Source organism: Papio anubis, chromosome 2, assembly GCF_008728515.1.
Source record: "Papio anubis isolate 15944 chromosome 2, Panubis1.0, whole genome shotgun sequence".
NCBI classification, from domain to species: domain Eukaryota; kingdom Metazoa; phylum Chordata; class Mammalia; order Primates; family Cercopithecidae; genus Papio; species Papio anubis.
The window spans coordinates 118,349,047-118,372,751 of record NC_044977.1 but is presented as its reverse complement, the minus strand read 5'-3'; the positions used below and the strand labels follow the sequence as shown (position 1 = coordinate 118,372,751).

General features: G+C 40.4%; 1 protein-coding gene across 3 annotated transcripts in view; it reads right to left on the bottom strand.

The window, feature by feature from the left end:
* Positions 1–898: 898 nt before the first annotated feature.
* The window catches only part of NCEH1 (neutral cholesterol ester hydrolase 1), an 87,589-nt gene continuing 64,782 nt past the window's right edge, over positions 899–23,705 (bottom strand). Inside the window, exons 2-5 of one of the 3 annotated variants that reach the window (XM_003894823.5) lie at positions 18,621–18,849; positions 16,067–16,136; positions 6,135–6,306; positions 899–4,323 (exon numbers count right to left, since the gene is read on the bottom strand). In XM_003894823.5, the coding sequence (XP_003894872.1) occupies positions 3,706–4,323; positions 6,135–6,306; positions 16,067–16,136; positions 18,621–18,849 (1,089 nt within the window). In that variant the 3' untranslated portion in view covers positions 899–3,705. Of the gene's footprint in view, positions 4,324–6,134; positions 6,307–16,066; positions 16,137–17,617; positions 17,707–18,620; positions 18,850–23,705 lie in introns of those variants that run through there. The other 2 variants (XM_017955709.3, XM_017955711.3) reach the window with 2 other exon arrangements.

Genomic DNA, 23,705 nt, shown 5'->3' with positions numbered 1-23,705 from the left:
ATCCAGCCAAATAAAACCACACACCAAGAGGTTCTGTTAGGGAAGATGAAAGTAACTATAACAGAATAGGAAAACCAAATTTACACACTTGTATGTGGATCATTTAGAATATAAACAATTTACTCTGAAAAAAAGTTTTATAAATCCCTATGGTATTGACATAAACTAGGCATAATAAACTCAAATGTGAAATCATTAGATTTATTTGTAATGACAGGGTCAGTTTGAGAACCTGTGTTCAGTGATAGTGATGCTTTGGATGAAACAATTCAGCTCAAACTCTTGGCATTATGATCATCCTTTCCTAATATGTGTCTCGAAGGTCCCCAAATAGTCCCAGGACCTGCCTGGCTTTTGTGAATACTCTAGCAAGTCCAAAGTAGGGCAACACATCCTGTATCCAGACATGAAACGAATGTCATCAAGGAGGCCACTGAACCACCTTTAAAGGAAAGACAGCTGGAGTACTCCAGTGGGTAGAAGATTTGGAGATAATTGTGGCTAGCAATTTGGCATGCAGAAAGAAGAGAAGAGAACACTGTTTTCAAATGGGAAACAGAAAATGAGACGGGGGGCCGGGCGCGGTGGCTCAAGCCTGTAATCCCAGCACTTTGGGAGGCCGAGGCGGGTGGATCACGAGGTCAGGAGATCGAGACCATCCTGGCTAACATGGTGAAACCCCGTCTCTACTAAAAATACAAAAAACTAGCCGGGCGTGGTGGCGGGCGACTGTAGTCCCAGCTACTCGGAGGCTGAGGCAGGAGAATGGCGTGAACCTGGGAGGCGGAGCTTGCAGTGAGCCGAGATCGCGCCACTGCACTCCAGCCTGGGTGACACAGCGCGAGACTCCGTCTCAAAAAAAAAAAAAAAAAAAAAAAAAGAAAATGAGACGGGGAAATGAAAGCACATTCCCAGATGGATCGATTTTATTTCCAAACATGATTCACAACAGATATATGCTTTGCTACCTCCACACTGGATTTTCATTTTATAAAATATATTTGCTATTAAAATCATTCACAAAATCTACCTTCCCCTTCGTAGTGGGAAATAAGCAAAGTCAAAGGTTAAAAGGTCATGCATAAAATAGATCCAACAAAATAATTATATAATAGTCTTAAGTTCTTCACAAATCAAGAAAACATTAATTTATACTTCACTATACAGCACTTCAAGGTTTTTCTTTATATATTAATGTTCATATTTCACAGACAATTTTACAAAAAGATTATCATTTTTTTCATAAAATAGGAAAACAAAGCCACAGTACTAAAAAAAAAAATCAATCCACAGAGTGTAAACATTTTTTATAAGAATAAACACTAAAAGAACAATGAAACTCAAGTGCTTTATCAGAAACAGTGGTTGACCTCTTTTTTCCTTTACTCCCTTTTCATCTGAGAGAGCCTTTTAGAGATCGGGAATCATTTGTTGTCTGCAATTACTAGAGGCTTTGGCTCACAATTCTGGGGAAAAATATCAATTTAAGGAACCCTGTGTATACATTTTATTTTCTTTTTCTTTGAGACAGACAACCTCAAAATAAAGTCCAAATATTGGTTCCTTCCAATATATAAGGAGGGTAGTTACCATAGAATAAGAACTAAAATCCCATTTTTTTTTAAGGAAAAAAAAAGACCTTCGATGATGCAGGTGTCTGTGTATAAGGAACTATGACCTACCAAAAAACCACCACATAAGAAGAGGCCAATATAATTTGCCAGTCTGACAAGACAGTTGGTATTATAGGTGGAAGAGACCTCAAGGATCACATAATTCAGCTCTTTGATTTTAGAGGGAGGAAAGACGAGGCCCAGAGATGATAAGTGGCTTGCCTAAGTACATTAGCAAGTTAGCTTCAATGGTTATTTTTATACACACACAGGCACACATACATACTGTTGCACTGACTTCTGTTTTGTACATAAAATGCTACTGGCTCATACAATACATCAATAAGTATGCAAATTTTCATTTGTTATTTGATTGCTGGAAGTGGGAAATACTCATTCTTCCTAGGAGTGAAATGGTTCTACTTTCTCTCCGTGGTGTACTGTATCATTACTCAGCTCTACTGCTGCCCTCTACAGCCCCTAACAGTAGCATGGATTGGGGAAGAAGGAAGGATGGCAGGAAGGCAGGCAGAGATCCTCAACTCAAATCAGAATTGGAGTGTCTTGTGTCAAAGATGTTCCCACTGGCAGTGAAGACTTTACATGAAGTTAAGCTTGAGCTGTTGAAACTTCCAGACCTGGCTGGAAGGAGGAAATGGGGGATCGAGGCACCACCAGGTACCAGTGTACGCCCTTCACTCAGAACATGAGTTGTGTTCCTCTGACCCTAAAAAGCAGAGATGAGCAGTGTGTGTCCTGCCTAAGCTACTGAACTATAAACTTAGATGACTTTACTAGGTGCAGTCATAGTTTCTAATTATCTTAACTTGTAGATGCATATAAACATGAAAATATTTATGCCTATGTTATAGTAGTATTAATAGCTATTATATCATTTCCACAAAATTACATGTGGTTATAACTGTAGGGAAGATTTTAAAACCCTAAGGCAATTTTTTAAAAAATACCATTGTTTTCGATATTTATTACGGACATCTTTCTGAAAAACCTTAAGTCTAGCTATGTATATTAACATTAAATAACTTAAAAAAATAAACAATACATTATATTGTAGCAAAATAGCTCCATTTTAACGCCATATAAGTGAAAAAAATTGAGTTTTCAAGAATAGACTAGACCTCTAAAGGTATTTTTCACAATTCTGAACTAATATTAAATATATTTTCTTTTTCGACTATGCCAAATATATTCACACTGCTCTTGGTACTTTATGTCAGAAGTATTTTTATGTGAAACACTAGGTTGTTTCATTTGTCTGTTTTTACTTGCTCTATAATGAAAAGTTTACTCTCAATCTAAATAAATTTGCTCCCAAAGATCTCCCCAGGGAGAAGGGGGACAGCATAACCAAAAAACAACAGAAACCTAATGATATACAGATATTCAGTGCATGCGACTTCATATTTTCTAATAATAGTAGTAGAAAGTAACTTTCAAGTATCCCTGTAATCCAACTGGTCTTACAGATAGTGATCTCATAAAATGAATAGTATTCTAGAGGAAGGAAGTCCTTTAAGAAACTCGTTCTTTCTAGAAAACCTTTGCCAAAATTCCCATAGGAAACAAAACCATCCATTCACGAAAAAACAGAGGGTACTTGGTCCCCTGCACTGACCTGAAAGCGCGCACATTTAACACTGCTCTGAACTCAAGGTTAACTCTAGCAGAATTGAGGAGTCTTCGTTTTCTTCTTATTGAAGGTCAGTCTGTCATCCAGAGCTGGAAGAACTGCTTCTAAAAAGAACATCTTGATGAAGGCAGGACCCAAAGTTATTTCTAGTTCCTAGTCCTGCTTTCTGTAGCTGTAGGTATGAGTATAGTTGGCTAAAATAACAAGAACAGAGAGATTGGCCCACTCTGGGAACCAAATTCAGATGTTTTGCACTTAAGTTAGTCAAATTCATTTTTAAAAATTAGGTTATCATAAAGACTTCAGTTATGGAATAGAGACTCCACAACTCACATGTAGAGGGGGATGAGAGGAAGAATTAGTCGGCTAAAAAGTGCACGTCTTTCCAAAGCAGGTGTAGGAGGTCAAGAGGGTCTCGAGGCTTCTGGAAGTTTTGCTCCTTTACAGGTTTTGATCCAGCCACTTGATGTAACTATTCCTAGTCCGGATTCCCACTGAGAAATTGGTGGGCCAGCTAGTGAAAATCATACATCCGTGAAAGCCATCCTCAAAGTGATCCAGGGTCACTTCCACACCGGCACTCTCCAAACGCTTGGCATACATGATCCCATCGTCTCTGAGAACATCATGCTCACACGTCAGAATGTAGGTCTTTGGGAGGAGCTGCAGCACTGCCTGGTCTGCAATGAGTGGGGCAGAGCGGGCATCCAGCAACTGAGGAAGCTCCTGGACAATCCTGGCATTGCCTGTGGTCTGTACAACAGGCTTGTAGTTCTTTGTGAAGGATGCAGGCAAGAGGGATGTCCAGTTTAGACGGGCCCTGAGGGCAGCAGCCTCTTCCACATCAAGTGAGGTGTGATTGTTAATGATCATTGCCTGCACAAAGTCATAGTTGCCTTTGAAGTAGTCCACCCAATACTTCACCATGACATAGCGGGGCAGGATTGGCGTATTCACATTTTGCTGATAAGATGGTGTGTTAAAATCTAAAGCTTGAAGAACCGGATAAATTAAAGCTTGCAGTTTGAGCTTATTTTTTAGGCTGGCATCTTGAGTAAACTAGAGAAGAGGAAGCAAATGCATTATTTCATTTTGCATGCCTTCTTTTATAGGAACCATACCCTATAGAGTAGCTTAATGTGTTGCTCTGTCAATGGTATAAGTGTTACATTTCTACCAGGCACTGTATAAATAATATAGTTTTAAAAATGATTCTCCATCGTTACCATCACCACCCTATCAAGCTGCTAGATACTTAACTAAGAAAGGTATGATGTTTACAACTCATAGTTTTGAGTGAACCCTGTACTTGTATCTATCTTTAGGCAGTTAAGACACCTGGGTATTATGAATGGATAATGTATGAACCTTCTTTAATTTTTTATTCCCTACAAAACTCCCAAAAAAGGTCATGACTTCCTAGGGAGAAAAAAAATTAGTCCTACTCTTCCAGAAGAGAGGGGCAGAAAAAAGTTAAACAGATTATGAGACTCCTGAGTGTTTTAGTAGGACCTCAGGGTATGTCTTCTGGTGAGCATCTTCATGCTTGGTGAGAGAATTTAAACAGTTCTGGCAATGTACCCTCCATTCTACATAATGAGCATATGCCATAGAGTGAAGTTGTCATGGGAATGTGAATGAGTCCCCTACCTCAACAGATTTCAGTGCCCCCACGCCTCCCCATCATGTTAATATTGCTCCATTTTGTAATTCTGGTGTGCAAAATTATGTATTTGTCCTGTAACATCTAAAAGAAAGCTAACGAGTCATGAAGCTTCATAGAAAACTAAATGATCTTCAAGGTAACTTTAGCCATACACTTCTGCTTCATACCTGGACTTTAGAAACCCAGGTGAGATGTGACTGCTTTCCAAAACATGAATGGTCAGTAAATAGTACTTTGAATATGTGCCAAAAATTGTATACACATCACCTTGCCAAGTCCTTGCAACAGCCCTGCAATCAGATGACATCGTCCTCATTTTTCTGAGGCTCAGAGAAGTTAAGGGACTTATCCAGGGCCCCACAACACTCAAGGGTGAGTCCTGGGTTAGATTCCAGTGCTGTCTGGCTTGAAAGCCAAGTATGTTCTCTCCACTGAGCCAAGACTCTCTTGTGACCACATGTGGATGAAAACCTTGCCAATGCCAAATGGAAAATCAAGTTCTTGAATTACAACAAAAGAGTTAGAAACCAAGGTACCTCAAAATTAGAATGACAGATGGTATTTGAGGACACCAAATGAAATTTGGAGGTGAGACGACAAAGATGTCTTAAGTTATTTCATCCATAACAGGAAGAAAACGTGCTTTTTCCCAGCTGCCAAAAAAATTGGGGTGCTATTAGAGCTAGACATAGTTTTCAAAGAATTCAATCAGGTGAAACTCATAGTAACTTGTAAGATAATAGTTAAATGGCTGAATTGTTTAATTTTTTTTCTTTTGCATTAAGAAAAAGTTGGGGAAACAAATTTTAAGGTTTTAATGTGGCTCAAAGTTGTAAGGAATAATCTTAGGAACTGGAATTTAAGCAAAAATACTCTGCTTTGCAAGTCAAACATGAAAAAGGAGCAGGGAACACTTGAGTTCCATACATAGCCCTGAGAAGCAAGGGATGTCAGCCCTTCTCTAACACTGACTGTAATCAGGGACTTTACAAAGTCTCATAGGTGACACTTCCTCCAATGACCCATCTTTCTACTTCAGCAAGATCTCTGAGAGCTCTACAAGTATAATCGCATGAACAATTTGGCCATCTAGTGACCAGCCCACCCAGCTATGCCTTTGCCACACATAATGGAGGGTGTGTTGGTCTGCTGGACCTTATCATGCACCACTCAATCCACCAGCACCTTAGGACAGTGGTGTTACCTGTTGTCCAAGGGCAGCAGCCAGATTTCCACCAGCACTGTCACCAGAAATGCAAATTCTGCCTGGATCAACCATATACTTCTGTAAGACTTCTGGCTTCAGGAAATACTTTGTGGCCCGTACAACATCATGAATTTGCTCAGGAAAATAAACCTTTGGAACTAGCCTGTATCTGTAAAAACAAAAGTTGTATTCATTTAAGGCCTTTGCCAAGTTTTGGGGACATTTAAAGTTTAGAGACAAACTGATTCTTTTAAATCTGGAAATAAATAGATAAGAAATTGATTCAATGGAATTACTGTATTCATATTACTGTATGAAAAAGAAAAAAATAATAAAATATAAATATAAACCATTTTCTTGCAAATCAAATACTTAGTTTAAAATGTGATGATTTTGTATTAGTAATAGTACTATTTTTCTTTAAACTATCAGCCACCAAACCAAACCTACTTACCACCAAGAACAACCAAAATAAAATTTCAAAGTAAAAGGTAAAAGGTGGACGGAGGTTCATTGCAAAGACATGGATAGCACCATAATAGATTTTAGAATTTTATTTCTGGAAGTCAGTGTTCCATTCATAATGTCTCTGGGTTAAAAGGTGACTTGGCAGCATTAACCACTTCATTGGTCTCTCATTTAATGGTCCATCATTTACTTCATGTAATAAAATTGTACGTCACTGGAGAGGTCCATACTAGCCTGACATTAAAACCAAGCAATGCATTCACTACCTGGAAGACTGTAACTAAAAGGCCAGTTGTTAACCTGCAAAAGGGAAGCTAAGTTTTCCAGACAGCCTAGAGCAGGCCCTCGGGGATACTTCTGGGGCTCCTCCAACTGGCTCCACTTTGCAAGATCAGAATCCTTTGGAATCCTATCTGTACACCTAGCAGAATTCATATCCCTTTAAGACTCCCAAAAAGCTCTGGTTTTGTCAAATGCCCCACCCATAATATTATCTTACACATCCACATTGGCAATCTTGGTTTAGAGTTCTCTTCCACTCCCTATTCTCCTATTTTGCTTATTAATTCTCACTCATCTTTTAAGCCTTAACTGGAGGGTTTGGCCTCCTCTAGGTCACCTTCCTTGGTCATATCTCCACTTGCTTCCGGGCTTGAACTGGCTAATATTCCTTGATATTTCTATGTGCCAGGGTATGTCACTCACTGTTCTTATTGGTTTATTTGAAAAGTATTTGTGTTTTTCCTAAAGACTGTGTTCTCTGATATCAGGAACTATGTTTTATTCATTACTGTGTTTCCAGTATCTGCCAATGTGAGGGGCACATAATCATCCATCCAATAAATCTCTTTTGAGTATTAACATACCTTCGTTTTGCAAACGAAGAAACTAAGGCATACAAAAGTTACTTGATTTGTAAAAACTCAAAAACAGACCAAAATTAGGTAAGATAAAAGCTAATTACCTAATTAAAACTTAATAACAGTCAGTGAAGACTCAAACTTTTGATTTCCATCTTATAATTAGCATACTTATTTTCACAAACTAATTTTTTCTAAGCTACTCTAAATAAGGACATTTATTTTCCACCATCTAAAATCCAGCTAATTGGACTGGGAACGGTGGCTCACATCTGTAATCCCAGCACTTTGGGAGGCTGAGGTGGGTGGATCACTTGAGATCAGGAATTCAAGACCAGCCTGGCCAACATAGTGAAACCCCGTTTCTAATAGAAATACAAAAAAAGGGCCAGATGTGGTGGCTCATGCCTGTAATCCCAGCACTTTGGGAGGCAGAAGCGGGCAGATCACCTGGGGTCAGGAGTTCGAGATCAGCCTGACCAACATGGTGAAAATTCATCTCTACTAACAATATAAAAATTAGCCAGGCATGGTGGTGGGTGCCTGTAATCCCAACTACTTGGGAGGCTGAGACAGGAGAATTGCTTGAACCCAGGAGGCGGAGGTTGCAGTGAGCCAAGATGGCACCACCGCACTCCAGCCTGGGTGATAGAACAAGATTCCATCTCAAAAAAAAAAAAAAAAATTAGCTGGGCATGGTGGTGTGCACCTGTAATCCCAGCTACTTGGGAGGCTGAGGCATGAGAATCGCTTGAACCCAGGAGGTGGAGGTTGCAGTGAGCTGAGATCATGCCACTGCACTCCAGCATGGGTGAAAGAGTGAGACCATGTCTCAAAATAAAATAAAATCCTGCTAGGTAATTAAACATCTTGACATTCATAAATGGACAAATGTTTGAGAAATACGTTGGTAAGTAGTGAATGTGGATCTGGTCACTCTGGAATTACCACATTTTGAAACTAAATGCAATAAAAAAATTCCCTTAGTGGAGGTGGAGCTTGCAGTGAGCTGAGACTGCACCACTGCACTCCAGCCTGGGCGATAGAGCGAGACTCTGCCTCAAAAAAAAAAAAAAAAAAAAAAAAAAAAAATCCCTTAGTGTTTGCCATATAGCAGATAAAATAAGCTTTCAGATTTCTCATTTTTCCATCTGGGGTGGTCAATTAATCATGCAAAATGCTTTTTTTTCCAGTTGATTTTTCACTATACATGAAAGCTGCTGCTATATAATTCCATTTGAGCAAAAAAGTAGAATTACACAATTTTGTCCACTAGATGACATAATTTCATATGATTCTATTTACCTCTAGTTCTTGGGGTGGGGGGGTAGGGTCTCAATTTTTAATCTTCAGTATTACGAAGCTGAACTTTTAATTTTAATAAAAACAAATGTACTTCATGACTCAAGTTGTAAAAACAAAAGTTATTTTATTTCAGCAATATCCCACATATCACAATAAACTGTTTTCCTGGTTGCCCAGGTGGTCAGAACATATCCACTAGTATCCATACATCAAATAAGTTGAGTTTTTAGATGTTATTTCAGAAAAGGTCTGAGAGACTTTGATCAAAGGAAACTGGTAATCTAAAAAAAAATGCTACTGCTCAATCTTCTCAATTAATAATTGGCTTATATAATAGGATAAACACACTTAAAAACAAATAGGTTATGATGCAAGAGGGTTCCTGGTACCATAAAAATCCATGGCCTAACCCCTCCCCTCATCTGTTTTCATGCTGGAAACATTCTTCAGTTTTACTCAGTAAAAATGGACACTTTTGGCCAGGCACGGTGGCTCACCAGCACTGGGCGCAGTGTAATCCTAGCACTTTGGGAGGCCAAGGTGGGCGGATCACGAAGTCAGGAGATGGAGACCATCCTGGCCAACATGGTGAAACTCCATCTCTCCTAAAAATACAAAAATTAGCTGGGCGTGGTGGCGGGTGCCTGTAGCTACCCAGGAGGCTGAGGCAGGAGAATTGCTTGAACCAGGGAGTCAGAGGTTGCAGTGAGCCGAGATCGCATCACTGCACTCCAGCCTGGTGACAGAGTGAGACTCTGTCTCAAAAAAAAAACAAAAACAAAACAAAACAAAAGGATAATTTTTGTAGACTGGAGAATATCCTGAAAGTAGATATTTATTAGGTTACCTGGTATAATGATGAACTTTCGGCCGGCCGCGTTGGCTCACGCCTGTAATCCCAGCACTTTGGGAGGCCGAGACGGGCGGATCACAAGGTCAGGAGATCGAGACCATCCTGGCTAACACAGTGAAACCCCGTCTCTACTAAAAATACAAAAAAAAATTAGCCAGGCGTGGTGGCGGGCGCCTGTAGTCCCAGCTACTCGGGAGGCTGAGGCAGGAGAATGGCGTGAACCTGTGAGGCGGAGCTTGCAGTGAGCCCAGATCGTGCCACTGCACTCCAGCCTGGGCAACAGAGCAAGACTCCGTCTCAAAAAAAAAAAAAAAAAAAAAAAAGAGGAACTTTCAAAGTAGCTTGAAATTCACCTAATAAGTATATCAAAATGTTGTAATATCTAGACACAGAAAGCCAAGGATCAGGAGGAAATTCATGGGTGGTACAGCCAAATAATGCATACATAAATATATCTGCTGTCTGCTGCTGGTGCTCAAAGTTACGTCCCTGCAAAGTAGTGAAAGAGGGTTCTGATATTCAATATTTAAAAACTGCAGATCTTAAAGCACCTGATACATAAATACCAAAGATGTCATATCATATTAATACTATGGATGCATATATATTCCTCAATTTGCCCAGCTCACATCAGGGAGAGGATGACTCTGCAATGCCAAGTGGATTATCTATTTTTATCACTGCATGTACCTCCCACTAGAAGAATAAAATTTGGTGTAAATTCAGGCATGAGGTTTAATCAAATTAATGTGTAGAGTCTATAAAAATGACCATATTCCTGCTGGGTGACGTACGTTGCCAAATGTTCTACAGATGTATGTCGCTCAAATCTCAAGCAAACTTCTGGGTTTAAGGATGAGAATGTGAGGCTCAAGGAAAATGTGTAACTTGTCTATAACAGCTAGAAGTGGCAGAACTGGGATCTGAACTCACAACTGACTTCAAACCTATGCCTCTCTTCCTTTAAAGCCCTGAATGACACCAATGTGTTAAGAGGGTTGAAATGCGCATTCTTCCTCAAAATAACCTAACCTGGAAGCCACGTGTAAAACCTTCTGCTATGGAAAGGACACCAAGTTTTCTTCATATAGTGCCAGTTAGGCGAAAGATACGTGCAGCATTCTGGAATAAAATTATACTCCTATCAGATTCAGCAGGAGAGAGGATAAGCCTCACTCCTTTGCCAACTTTTTTACTTTTCACCATCACCCAAGAAAATCTCAATAGATTCATTTTGGGAACATAAAAAAGTTAATATTCCCCACTGTCTTGGGGATATTTTTAGTAGGGGATATCCAAAGCAAATCAATAATTAAAACCAGATTGTGCTCTCTGAGTGAGACAACTCCAGAGGGAAAATCTATTTACTCCGCTAACAGAAGCTTCCTTTCTACTGTTGCATCAAGAGGTTTAAAAAAAAAAAAAAAAAAAAAGCTTCCTTTCTTCCCTGCCCCCTTTATTTTTATTTATTTATTTATTTATTTTTTTGAGATGGAGTCTCACTCTGTTGCCCAGGCTGGAGTGCAGTGGCACGATCTCGGCTCACTGCAAGTTCCACCTCCTGGGTTCACACCATTCTCCTGCCTCAGCCTCCCAAGTAGCTGGGACTACAGGTGCCCACCACCACACCCGGCTAATTTTTTGTATTTTTAGTAAAGATGGGGTTTCACCGTGTTAGCCAGGATGGTCTCACTCTCCTGACCTCGTGATCGCCCACCTCAGCCTCCCAAAGTGCTGGGATTACAGGTGTGAGCCACTGCGCCCAGCCCCCTGCCCCCTTTAACAGACAGTCTTACTCTGTCACCCAGGCTTGAGTGCAGTGACATCATCATAGCTCACTGCAGCCTCAAGCTCTGGGCCATAAGCGATCCTCCCACCTCTGCCTCCCTAAGTGCTGGAATTACGGGTATGAGCCACTGCATCCCACCCAGAAGCTTCCTTTCCATTGAAAAAACATATAATAAAATTGTGCTCGAGGGGAAGGAATGTGGATGAATGATTGTTTCTCCGAAACTGCACCACTGCACTCCACCCTGGGCAACACAGTGAGACTCTGTCTCAAAAATAAATAAATAAAAAATAAATAAACTAGAGGTAAAAAGGTACTCAATTATAGTTAAACTGCACCAAAGTTTGTGAATATAAAATAAGGCCTTTCTAGATTATATAAATGAGGATACACCTGTGTACCTTAGATATAAGATAAACATTGTAATGTATTTAACAAATACTTATTGTGCAATTAATATGTAAAAATAGCATAGCGTTGTAGAAGCTGCTGAGTAGTAGGCATGGCTTTTACCTAGTTTTTGTAACTCAAGGACTTTACCTATTGGTTATTTGGTCTGTCTCCAGACCCTTGTGCCAGCATGAGTGACATGAATCATGGAGTCCCAACTCCTGGTGCTCATATGAGGTGATTACATTACCAAGGCTGCTGGAACTCCTGCCCACCAGCTTCCTCAGATAAGAACTTTCCCCAATGCCACAATCCACATGAAAGAATAGCAAAGCCATGACACCACTACCCACTCTAGAGGGCCTCAAGGCAAGGAGCTGCTGGCTCTAGACAGCCTCTCTTCTAGAAGGTGGAGGTCCAGGAGAACCAAGGGTCCACCGTCCTCCTAAAGACTCTCAGAATCATCCACCCTTACTTCTGTTTTCCTCAGTTGTCTCTCCATCTGTCTTCTCTCACATTTCATTCCCTCACTGCTCTCTGCCTCCTCCCTCACCTCTCAAGCCCTCTTATTACACCACTTTGGTCTTCCATGACCAATCCACTTTTCTAATGAGGTTCTGCTCATCCTTAGGGGTTTGATCCAAGCATCACTTTCTTTAAGACACCATTTCTGACCCTTTAAATGAGGTAAGATCTTGCCTGTTAGATGCCTCTATTACTACTTGCCCTTCTACTTCCCATCACTTATCACACTTTTAACATTACTTATTCAAGGTCTTTTTCTTCTAGATCATAAACTCTATGAAGGCAGGAATTAAGTCATTCTTACATTGTTATGTCACCAGAATTTAACACAGTAACTGACACAAAACAGGAATCCAATAAATATTTATGGAATAAAAGAAAGAAGAAAGAAGCGAGCCACTGAGATCCAGCTCTGAACATACTTTGCTTTTTTTTTGAGACAGGGTCTTGCTCTGTCACCCAGGCTAGAGTGCAGTGGCGCAATCTCAGCTCACTGCAGCCTTGACCTCCCATGCTCAAGCAATCTTTCCAACTCAGCCTCCCGAGTAGCTGGGACTACAGGCATGTACCACCATACCTGGCTAATTGTTTTTTAACTTTTTTGTAGAGATGGGGTTTTGCTATATTGCCCAGGCTGGTATTGAACTCCCGGACTCAAGTGATCCACCTGCCTCAGCCTCCCAATGTGTTGGGATTACAGGTGTGAGCCACTACACCTGGCCTGAACATCGTTTCCAAGAGAAACATCATGATCACATAATGTTGGCTGTACCTCAACTACAGCATAGGTTATAAAGTGCCCTTGGGTAAGCCTGAATCCTAACAAGGATTACTATCTCACTATTTCTTCAGGAAAAAAAAAAAAAAAAGTACTGTGAGTTCCAAACATGCTGATAAATAAATGTGTAAGTTGACCCTTTCATTCTATAGGCTAGATAGAGCAATAATCCTCCAGACTCATCTAGTGCTTTTGAATATCTGAACTCCTTTTATATCAATTGTCTAAAATGATTCTCGTGACAACTCTCTGCAGTCATTATCCCAACTCAGCATGCATTTACCTAGCATGCACACTCCAAGCCTTGCACTGGGTTCTGGAGATGCAAAGGAAGGAAGACGTGATTTCTGTTTCCAGGAGTTCACATTCTTTTGTTTTTGCTTTTTTTGTTTGTTTGTTTTGTTTTGTTTTGTTTTGTTTTTGAGACCAAGTTTCGCTCTTGTTGCCCAGGCTGGAGTGCAATGGCGCGATCTCGGCTCACCACAACCTCCACCTCCTGGGTTCAAGCGATTCTCCTACCTCAGCCTCCCGAGTAGCTGGGATTACAGGCATGCACCACCATGCCCAGCTAATTTTGTATTTTTAGTAGAGACGGGGTTTCTCCATGTTGATCAGGCTGGTCTCAAACTCCCGACCTCAGGTGGCCTCCCAAAGTGCTGGGATTACAGGCGTGAGCACCACGCCCAGGCTTTGTTTTGTTTTTTGAAAAATAGGGTCTATGTTGCCTACGCTGGACTCAAAACTCCTGGGCTCAAGTAATCGTTGTACTTCAGCCTCCCAAGTAAGGTGCACCACCATACCTTGCTCTTTTCCCAGTAGCTCACATTCTAAACATACAGGAAGGGTTCTCAACCCCATTTTGCACATGAGTTTAAGTGACCTGCTTGAGGTCACAGTCATGAGTGATGGAACTTGACTGCCGTACGCTGATGTCTCCCATCTGGATACCACGTTGTAAAGATTAAGAACACTGCAAAGTTAAAATCAAAGCAATTCCTTCTAAATTTTAGCCCTTTTCAAAAAAATCTTCTTAAACATGTCTTATTCTTCTGTGTCTTATGATAAGCCTGACAATACCCATTTTACTTGAGACAGATGCTGATAAGGGGAGAAGGGAATGGAGGAACGGTTTAGGGCATGTGGCCAAATAGTGATATTGAAGCCCAGAGGGTAAGCCCTGTGGTGAATGGAAAATCCGCATGATGCCAACTGAAACAGGCCCAGCTTCTCTCTTTTTCTCAGGCCTGCAAGGAGCTGGGGCTACACAAGAAACCAACTGAACGGCCCCTGAAGCTTGTTCCTCAACATCAAGCTGTACGGCCTTGTCTGCTTAAACATCCCCTGTGCTTTCCTCTGGCCAGCTGCCCAGGCCAGCTGCCCAAATCACTTCCTTGAAGGTTCCTGTATTACCAAACTGCACTGACAACACTTGAGTAATCTGGGAGGCCTCAAGGAGAGTCCGGAAAGGCCCAGGTGCGGTGGCTGCTTCCTCAGCAGATTTGGCTCCAGCTATCTGGACTCTAGGGCTTTTGGGTGACTCTAGGGCTTTTGGGTGACTCTAGAGCTTTTAGGTGGCTCTAGGGCTTTTGTCCACATGGTCAGAACTGCCTCAGTGACTCTGAGCAGTCCCTTCCAAGAGACTGCAGAATAGATCTGCTTAAATCTGGAGTAGGAGCAAAGAGGTGATGCACCATGAACAGGAGAGCAGCTGATAGAGAGGCAGAGGGAAGAAGAGAACTGAATGAGCCTGGGGCAAGGAAAAGTGGTTGATGTCATGGCCCTGCCACTCAGCATTATAAGCTTCCTTCAACAGTGGCTTGAAACTGGATCAGCCAGAGACCTCGGGAACTATCTGACTTACTCCCCTACCCCATCTATGTGACAAGCTAGCTATCTGGCCTTATGCACATTACTTAGCTTCTTGGGTCTCAATTTCCTCACTTATGAAAAAGATATCAAAATATCTTGGATGTTTTATATGAGAATGAAGATGCTTCATTCGTTCATTCCATAAATATTTACTGAATGCTCACCATATGCCAGGAATATTTCCAGGCACTAAAGATTCAGCAATAAACAAAACAAACAACAATCCGGAAATGTTTGCCTTTATAAAATTCATATTGTGTATTTCCACTTATTACAATAAACATGTAATAAGCCAAATATGTGATTTGTCAGATATTGATGATAGCTTCGGAGAGAAATGAAACAGAGAAATGTGGGTTGCAATCTTACAAAGGCTTGTCAAAAAAAAGGCTTGGCTGCGAGGATGGTATCTAAACAAAGACCTAAAGTAGAAGAGACACGTGTGCAAAGGCATTCGCACAGTACCTGGCACAAAAAAGACAGCGTGATTTTTGTGTTGTATTATTATCATCATAATTGTTATAATTATTATTCACTTTCTTCTTAGTTGCCCAGAAAAGTGGCTTATACAGGACTGATAGAGACAACTCAAAACATTAATATTACTACTATCACTACTAACTACACCACAAAAATTTGTTGAACACGTATTTCTATTCCCAAGGTCCAAGTCATAGAACCTGACTCTAAGAGAGTAATTTTTTCAACTCTTGGCTGTAAAAGAGATTCTCTTAAAATCCTTACTACTTTTTAGATTTAAAAAGTTAGTATTAAACTTATATGTTGCAAGTAACTGATTGCATACTTCTCTAGGTTTTTAGTTAATCCTTTTTTCAGAAGTTTTCAAAACTAAATGTGAAAAGGTAATTTGAAGTGTTATAAAGCTAGTTCAATAAATTTTGTTATATCAGAAATCATTTTTCTGATTATTCTGAGTGTGACTTTGGGCAAATCACTTTGCCAACTCGAGACCTTTATTTTATACTTTATCACTTGTAAAACAAAGTAACAAAGTAATTCTAGATAACTAAACAAAGTTATCTAGAATTCCTTCATAAGAAAAGTTTTCTATGACTAGCATTAATTACTTACTCAATGGAGACAATGACAGCATTCAATTCCTCAGCCATTGCTGTACACAGCTCATCATAATACCTGATTTCTAAAAGACACAAAGGGAACAATCATTACAAAACAGGTCATTTAATACTGTTCACTCTTAAATTCTGCTAAGTGTTAATTGTTTTTAGCCTTGGAGCTAATGCTGAAAACAAATAATAAAAACCAAATGTGAACAAGTGATAGAGTTACATGTACACGTGAAAAATTAAATCTGATTTCTAATAACATGCAACTACTATAAATAACAGGAAATGCATAGTTTAGTTTTGAATATATTACCATCTAAATATTTATTTCATAATGGACTATATGAAATGCACTAAATTGATCCTGATTTTATAGCTCTTCAAATGTATATACCTTTCTAAAAAATCACAGCAAATAAGCAGTCTCTTCCTTAGAATCATGCAATTTTAGGCTGGGAGTGGTGGCTCATGCCTGTAATAGCACTTCAGGAGGCTAAGGAAGGAGATCACTTGAGGTCAGAAGTTTGAGACCAGTCTGAGCAACATAGCCAGATGCTGCCTCTATTAAAAAATGTTTTTAAATTAGCCAGGCATAGTGGTGCATGCCTGCAGTCCCAGCTGCTTGGGAGGCTGAGGAACTTGAGCCCAAGGGTTTGACGTTACAATGAGCTGTGATAGTGCCACTGTACTCTGGCCTGGGTGACAGAGTGAGATCTTATGACTAAAAATAATAAACCAATTAAAAAATTTTTTGCTCTTTTAACACTTCATTTGCTGTAGTTTGGTAAAGTGATTGGTTTGAAGAATATGGTATTCTCTTTAAATGAACACATTAAAAACCAGAATTTTAGGGAAGTCTTAGCATTTCTTAGAGGATCCAAAGGTCTGCAGTAACAGAACCAATTTAATATGTAAGAATTTAATCCTGCTGGGCGCGGTGGCTCACGCCTGTAATCCCAGTACTTTGGGAGGCTGAGGCTGGCAGATCACAAGGTCAGGAGACTGAGACCATCCTGGCTAACACAGTGAAACCCTGTCTCTACTAAAAATGCAAAAAATTAGCCGGGAGTGGTGACAGGCGCCTGTAGTCCCAGCTACTTGGGATGCTGAGGCAGGAGAATGGTGTGAACCCAGGAGGCAGAGCTTGCAGTGAGCCGAGATCGCGCCACTGCACTCCAGCCTGAGCGACAGAGCAACACTCTGTCTCAAATCCTTAGTTGCTCTCAGTAAATTGAGATCTATATTGTGCCAACTGAGAGACAAATATTTCCTTATTTACAGGGTTTCTGAGGCAGTCTTAGAATCAGAAGTTTAAGAATTACATAGACACCTGTGACCTCCACCTGCTCAAGTTCTTCCTCGGGCAGAAGTGATCAGTCAAAATTATGCAGAAAAGGCCAGGTTGACTCTTGTAATCCATCCCATTCCTGGCACCCATACTTCCTGTCCTCCTGTACAATGTTTCTCCTGGCAAGCGTCCAATGCTACAGACTCAATCTCTTTGAAGGCAGAAACTCCTTCTTATTCATTTTTGTATCCCTACACCCGAGCATACCTTAGACTGACCAGTGGTCCAGGCTTGCCCACAACTGTTTGAGCTTTTGCACTGAAAGATCTGCAGCCCAGCAAACCCCTTGGTCTCAGGCAAACCTATATACTCATGAACAATTATTGAAAATGTGAAAAAAAAAAAATCACTGAATAAAAGAAAAAACAATGGATATGGAATTAAATAAGATTACTAGAAAAAGTTATACCTTTTGACCTTTGTTGCTTTAAAAAAAAATGACATAATGATAAAATCAACAAAACAAGTTGTCATTGCTTTTAAACTAAGGGGATGCCAAAAGCTCTGGACTGAAGATGAGGAAGTAGCTCTATGACCACTATTAGCAAAGACAAGGCCCCAACTTCCGCCTTGGGAGGCTGTCTTCTGGGCGGCTCTGTTTGGCTGCCTGCCATTTTGAATGTGTTCTAGTCATGAAAATCATCCAAATCTAAAGAAAACATTCTTGAACTTTGCAAGATTGTTTCCTTTGAATGGTTGCATACATTTTATATTTTAACCTTTGCTTTCATAAGCAGATAAAACATTAACATGTGTATTAAGGAATATCTGGTCTATTTCATAGAAATATATCTTCAAAACACAAGTTGGCAAAAGAGGCACAGATAATTCCCCATATGCATGCCTGGTGAAACTTCACCTTGTTTTGGTGCAGAAAGCTGTATCAGCACTGCACAATAAGTCTGTGATTTAGATCATAGGAAATATTTTAAAACAGTCTACCTGAATTAACAAACAAACCAACAAGCAAATAACTTTTACATAGGATAACCATATAATTTATCACCCAAACCAGGACCCTTTTGAGAGTGTAAAGGGGGCACTAGTAATACTTTTGCTGAAATTAGGAGTAACAGGGAGTAACAGGGACCATCCAGGGGAACCAAGATAAATGGTCCCCTTCTTTCCCACTAAGAAAACCAAACTCAATTACACATCTCCCGCAAGGCCAACCAGAACAACAAACCATCTGAAGGTGACCAGGACGTACTTGCACTTGCCAAGGCCCAGCCTCCTCCGTGGATATAAACAACACTGCGTTTCAGCGGTTCTTCAGGCTTCGGAGGGCCTTCAAACACTCTGACTTCTACACCATCAAAGTCCGTGTCGGTCACCTTCACTTGGGCAGAAGACCATGCACTTTTTTTGCCAAAAGAAACAATGATAAAATTCAGTGCCAGCAGGTGATGGCTCAGTCCCAGGTAGTGGATCAGGTTACTCTGCAGGGCGAGGGAGGAAATAAAGAGGGAAAGCGCATGTCAACTTGGCATCACCAGAGCTGCCCTCACCAACCGAGTGTCTGATTTCCTACAAGCAACTTCCACTGGACTGGAGGGCTCATTGAGCCCTTTTAATACAAAAACCAATTGTATTTACCTTTTGCTTTTGGAGTTGACAAAATATTTTCATACACGAGATCTCCTCAGGTATTATCAGTCCCATTTTATTTAGAAGGCTTAGAAAACAACTATGCTTGCTCATTTCATTTAAGTGGTAGTTCTGGGACTCAAACCTAAGATTAGGTTTGAATTCCCGGATTCAGTACCTTTTTTTCCTAAGTAAGTATATCACAGTTCCAATAACATACTAGGAGTGAAGAAATAATATATTTTATTCAATGCAAATAAGAGGAAAATTTTCTATTTACTTTAATTTCTTTAAATTCCTTTGTAACATATATTTGAGTGTCTCATTATTTAATTTCTTTAAATTGCTTTGTAACTTCAATATATTTAATTGCATCTTTAAGTGTGTCTTGTCCTTTTGAAAGGAGTGTGTGAGAAAGAAGAAACATGGTCAACTGAGGCCCTGGCATTTAGAAGCAGATCAGCTCAGATAAAACCAGAAGCTTTTTAGAAATGTGCAAAGACTATACTGCCTGATGGTCTCTTCCCTTCTGAACCCTCAGGGTATCAAGCTCTGCATTAAGTGTTCGCAGAAAGTTATTTGGTTGCAGAAGGAACATAGCAAGGAGACCTAATTTACCCACCAAGCAAAGACACTTCTGAGTTTATTCCCTTCTCTCCACTTTCCCAAGTTCATCAGGAAGGGGAACAGCTGGAGAGTTAACAGTGCTCTTTTGTAGACTATGAAACAGAACACTGGTGATTAATGATCATAAGATCAAAGAAACAATGTTGCTAGCGGAAATCAGGACTATATGATGTCTGCAATGTGGCACCTTACAGCTTCTCTGGCTGTGCACAGGGCACGACAGTACACCTTGAAGAGGGTCCCTGTGTGTTCACTGCCTCAGCCTTTGGGCAAATTCCTGAGCCCTTTACCCCAGTGTCCCATATAGACATTATAACTGTGTGTGTATATTTTTTATATATATATATGTATATATATACATATATATATCTCCTGTCATGAAAAGAGTTAGAAAGCACTATATTAAGAAAGCATTAGCAAGTGTTAATGAAAAACAAGAACAAGAGGCAATTAATCAAACAATGAACAGCTATTTCAGGAATTCTTTTAATATCATTTGCTGGCAAGTATAAGCAGCAGCAGAGCAAATGAATATTAAGAAAATTCAACTTCTACATGTGCCCTGACATCAACTGCCCAATTTACTGAACAAGTTAAAACTGTCCATGTTTTGATAGTAATTTATGCACGTGTACATGCACGTATGTGTGCACACATGTACTTGCACAGAGGATTCTAACCATCAACTTAAGTTCTTTGGTAAATTGGAAGAAGACAATCACCATCTGAGTTTTGTGAAAAAATGTTAGTCTAATTTAGAGAATATTGAGATCTGCCAGGGAATAGCTAAGAATCACTGTATTTCCAAAGTTTCTAGAGTAGATATAATAAACCCTTGTTAACACCATTATCAATTAATAGGCAAGCTCCATTCCACTTGTCACAGGACAAGTAGTTTGACCGGCACGAAACGATGAAATATGAACAAAGAAATGGCAGACCTGGCTCTGTTATATTATCAACTGTACTTTTCTTTTTAATTAAATGAAGACTTTCTTAAACATTTGAGACAAATTATATGAGCTTCTTTAACTATATGAAGCTGTAAAACAAGTGAATTGTCTTTATATGACAGATATGAGAAGACTGTACATTTTACAAGAGAACCCGCCTCGAGTTTCCTTTATGTAATGCCTGCTTGAGCACATGCAGTTTTGACTCAATTTGTTCATACCTTTTCAGAAACATCTCTCCACATTAAATTATGTTTCGCTTGCATTCACAGAATACCTAAAAAACCATCTGCATTGTTTACAATAGCAACACAGTGGTGTGGGGGTAGAAGTGCTGATTAGAAAAGGGACAATTTGGCTGGGTGCAGTGGCTCATGCCTATAATCTCAGCACTATGGGAGGCCAAGGCAGGCAGATCATCTGAGGTTGGGAGCTTGTGACCAGGCTGGCCAACATGGTGAGACCCCATCTCTACTAAAAATATAAAAATTAGCTGGGGCCAGGCGCGGTGGCTCATGCCTGTAATCCCAGCACTTTGGGAGGTTGAGATGGGCGGATCACGAGGTCAGGAGATAGAGACCATCCTGGGTAACACGGTGAAATCCCGACTCTACTAAAAATACACACAAAAAAAATTATCTGGGCGTGGTGGCGGGTGCCTGTAGTCCCAGCTACTCGGGAGGCTGAGGCAGGAGAATGGCTTGAACCCGGGAGGGAGGCAGAGCTTGCAGTGAGCCGAGATTGCACCACTGGGCGACAGAGTGCGACTCCGTCTCAAAAAATAAAATAAAATAAAATTAGCTGGGCATGGTGGCACATGCCTGTAATCCCAGCTACTTGGGAGGCTGAAGTAGGAGAATCACTTGAACCCAGGAGGCAGATGTTGCAGTGAGCCGAGATTGTGCCACTGCACTCGAGCCTGGATGACAGAGCGAGACTCTGCCTCAAAAAAAACAAAAAAAAACCAAAAACAAAAAAGGGGGGGGGGACAATTTGTTTATGCAGTGTAAAAGACAGGAATATGAAAGGGTAGGTAGATGAGTAGAAAAAGAATTTAGAAAACTGCTGTAAGAAAGACTGTGCTAATGTTTACAATTGTATTGATAAATTAGAATTATACTAGAGCCAATATTGAGACTGTCTGAAAACTTGAAAATGGATATGAACAGTGACCTGTTGTTAATTACTTTTCTTGTTACTATTATAAATAATAGCTATCACTGCCTGAGTGCCTACAGTGAGTGCGAGGGTAGGTTGCTGAAGTCTGGCTACTCTTCTGTGAGGTAAGTACTACTATCTTGCTTACAGAGAGAAGAGAAGAGAAGCCTAGACATTAAGGAGCCAGTACAGAAGCTGGATTTCTAAAACCTTGAGGGGGCTGCAGGACTTACAGAATTGCCCTAGAAATGCTGGTGTAGATAAATGTGGGCCATGGAAGCTGCTCTGAGCCCTATCCAGTATGGGATAACATTTGCATGTCTATGTGATATCAGTGATAAACTTGTGAATATTATCTAACTTTTTTTTTTCCCTCAAATACCGTTCCCTTAACTCTTCACATTACTCCCCTCCTACCATACTGCCCAGAAAATAAATTCAGTAGCCACACCTTTCTATAGTTGTTACTTCTTTGAAAGGATATGAGAAAAAAGCAAAGAAACAGGAGTGAGTTTCTTCCTTTGGATTTTTAAAAACCTGTATCTTCTTTTTTGTTTGTTTTTTGTTTTTGTTTTTGAGATAGAGTCTCACTCTGTTACCCAGGCTGGAATGCAATGGTGTGACCTCGGCTCACTGCAACCTCTGCCTCCCAGGTTCAAGCTATTCTTGTGTCTTAGCCTCCCAAGTAGCTGGGATTACAGGCATGCACCACCGCTTCCGGTTACATTTTGTATTTTTAGTAGATATAGGGTTTTGCCACACTGGCCAGGCTGGTTTCAAACTCCTGGCCTCAAGTGATCCACCCACCTCGGCCTCCCAAAATGCTGGGATTACAGGCACGAGCCACTGCGACTGGCTGAGAATCTTTTAAAAAATAGGCATTGATTTAGAGGATTACATGATGAATAAGTCTCCTAGAATAGAAAGTGATTTCCCAGGCTAGATGGTAGAAGAGGGGAAGAGAAAATGTTGCAGATATGAAGTGAGGGCTTTATGGATAAATATTTGGGAGCCAGTGAAAAAAGAACCCTGGGGTGCAACAACTCCCAGATAGGTCTGTGGAATCTGAAGCAGCTGACTGTGCCTCATGCCCAGACAGAACCCTGGAAAGCGGCAAGACCTTAGGGAAGAGTAGATGCAAGGTATGTCTAGAAAGATAGTGCCTCAAATGGCCTTAGAGCCCCAGGCTCCAGCTGGTGAAGGAAAAACAGAATGATTCTGCATGCCCAATGAAAGCATAAATGTAGCAGGCTCTGCATGAATGTCTTGCAGATGGACCTAAGACAATCTATCTTTTCTCCACAGCCCATTGTATGTACCCAAGAGTTCAACAGGAATATAAATGATCTGAAAGATCGACTATCTTACAGATAAGAACAAAGGATATCTCAGGACAAACTGTAAGGATCAAACACCAAGGATCAGGTAGAACAGTGATGTGGGGTGAGGATGAGTGATATCCAGATGGCTTCCCCAAACCACAATGCCTCAGCACTGTATAAGATCCTGCAAAACCTGAAAGAAAATAGTGATGAGTGGGAATTCCTAAACTCACTGGGAATAAGTTTCTACCTAAAGGATGAAGCCTTAAAATATAGATCAAGTTATGTTTCCTTGAGCTTATGAAATCAGATTCAGATACACACAAGTAACATTCTGGAAGTAACAAAGTTTCCTGAAACCTCTATTTCTTTTATATATATATATGTGTGTGTGTGTGTGTGTGTGTGTGTATATATATATTTTGAGACAGAGTCTCACTCTGTTGCCCATGCTGGAAAGCAGTGGCATGATCTTGGCTCACTACAACCTTTGCCTCCCTGGTTGAAGCGATTCTCCTGCCTTAGCCTCACAGATAGCTGGGATTATAGGCGCCCACCACCACACCTGGCTAATTTTTGTATTTTTTTTTTTAGTAGATACAGGGTTTCACTATGTTGCCCAGGCTGGTCTTGAACTCCTGACCTGAA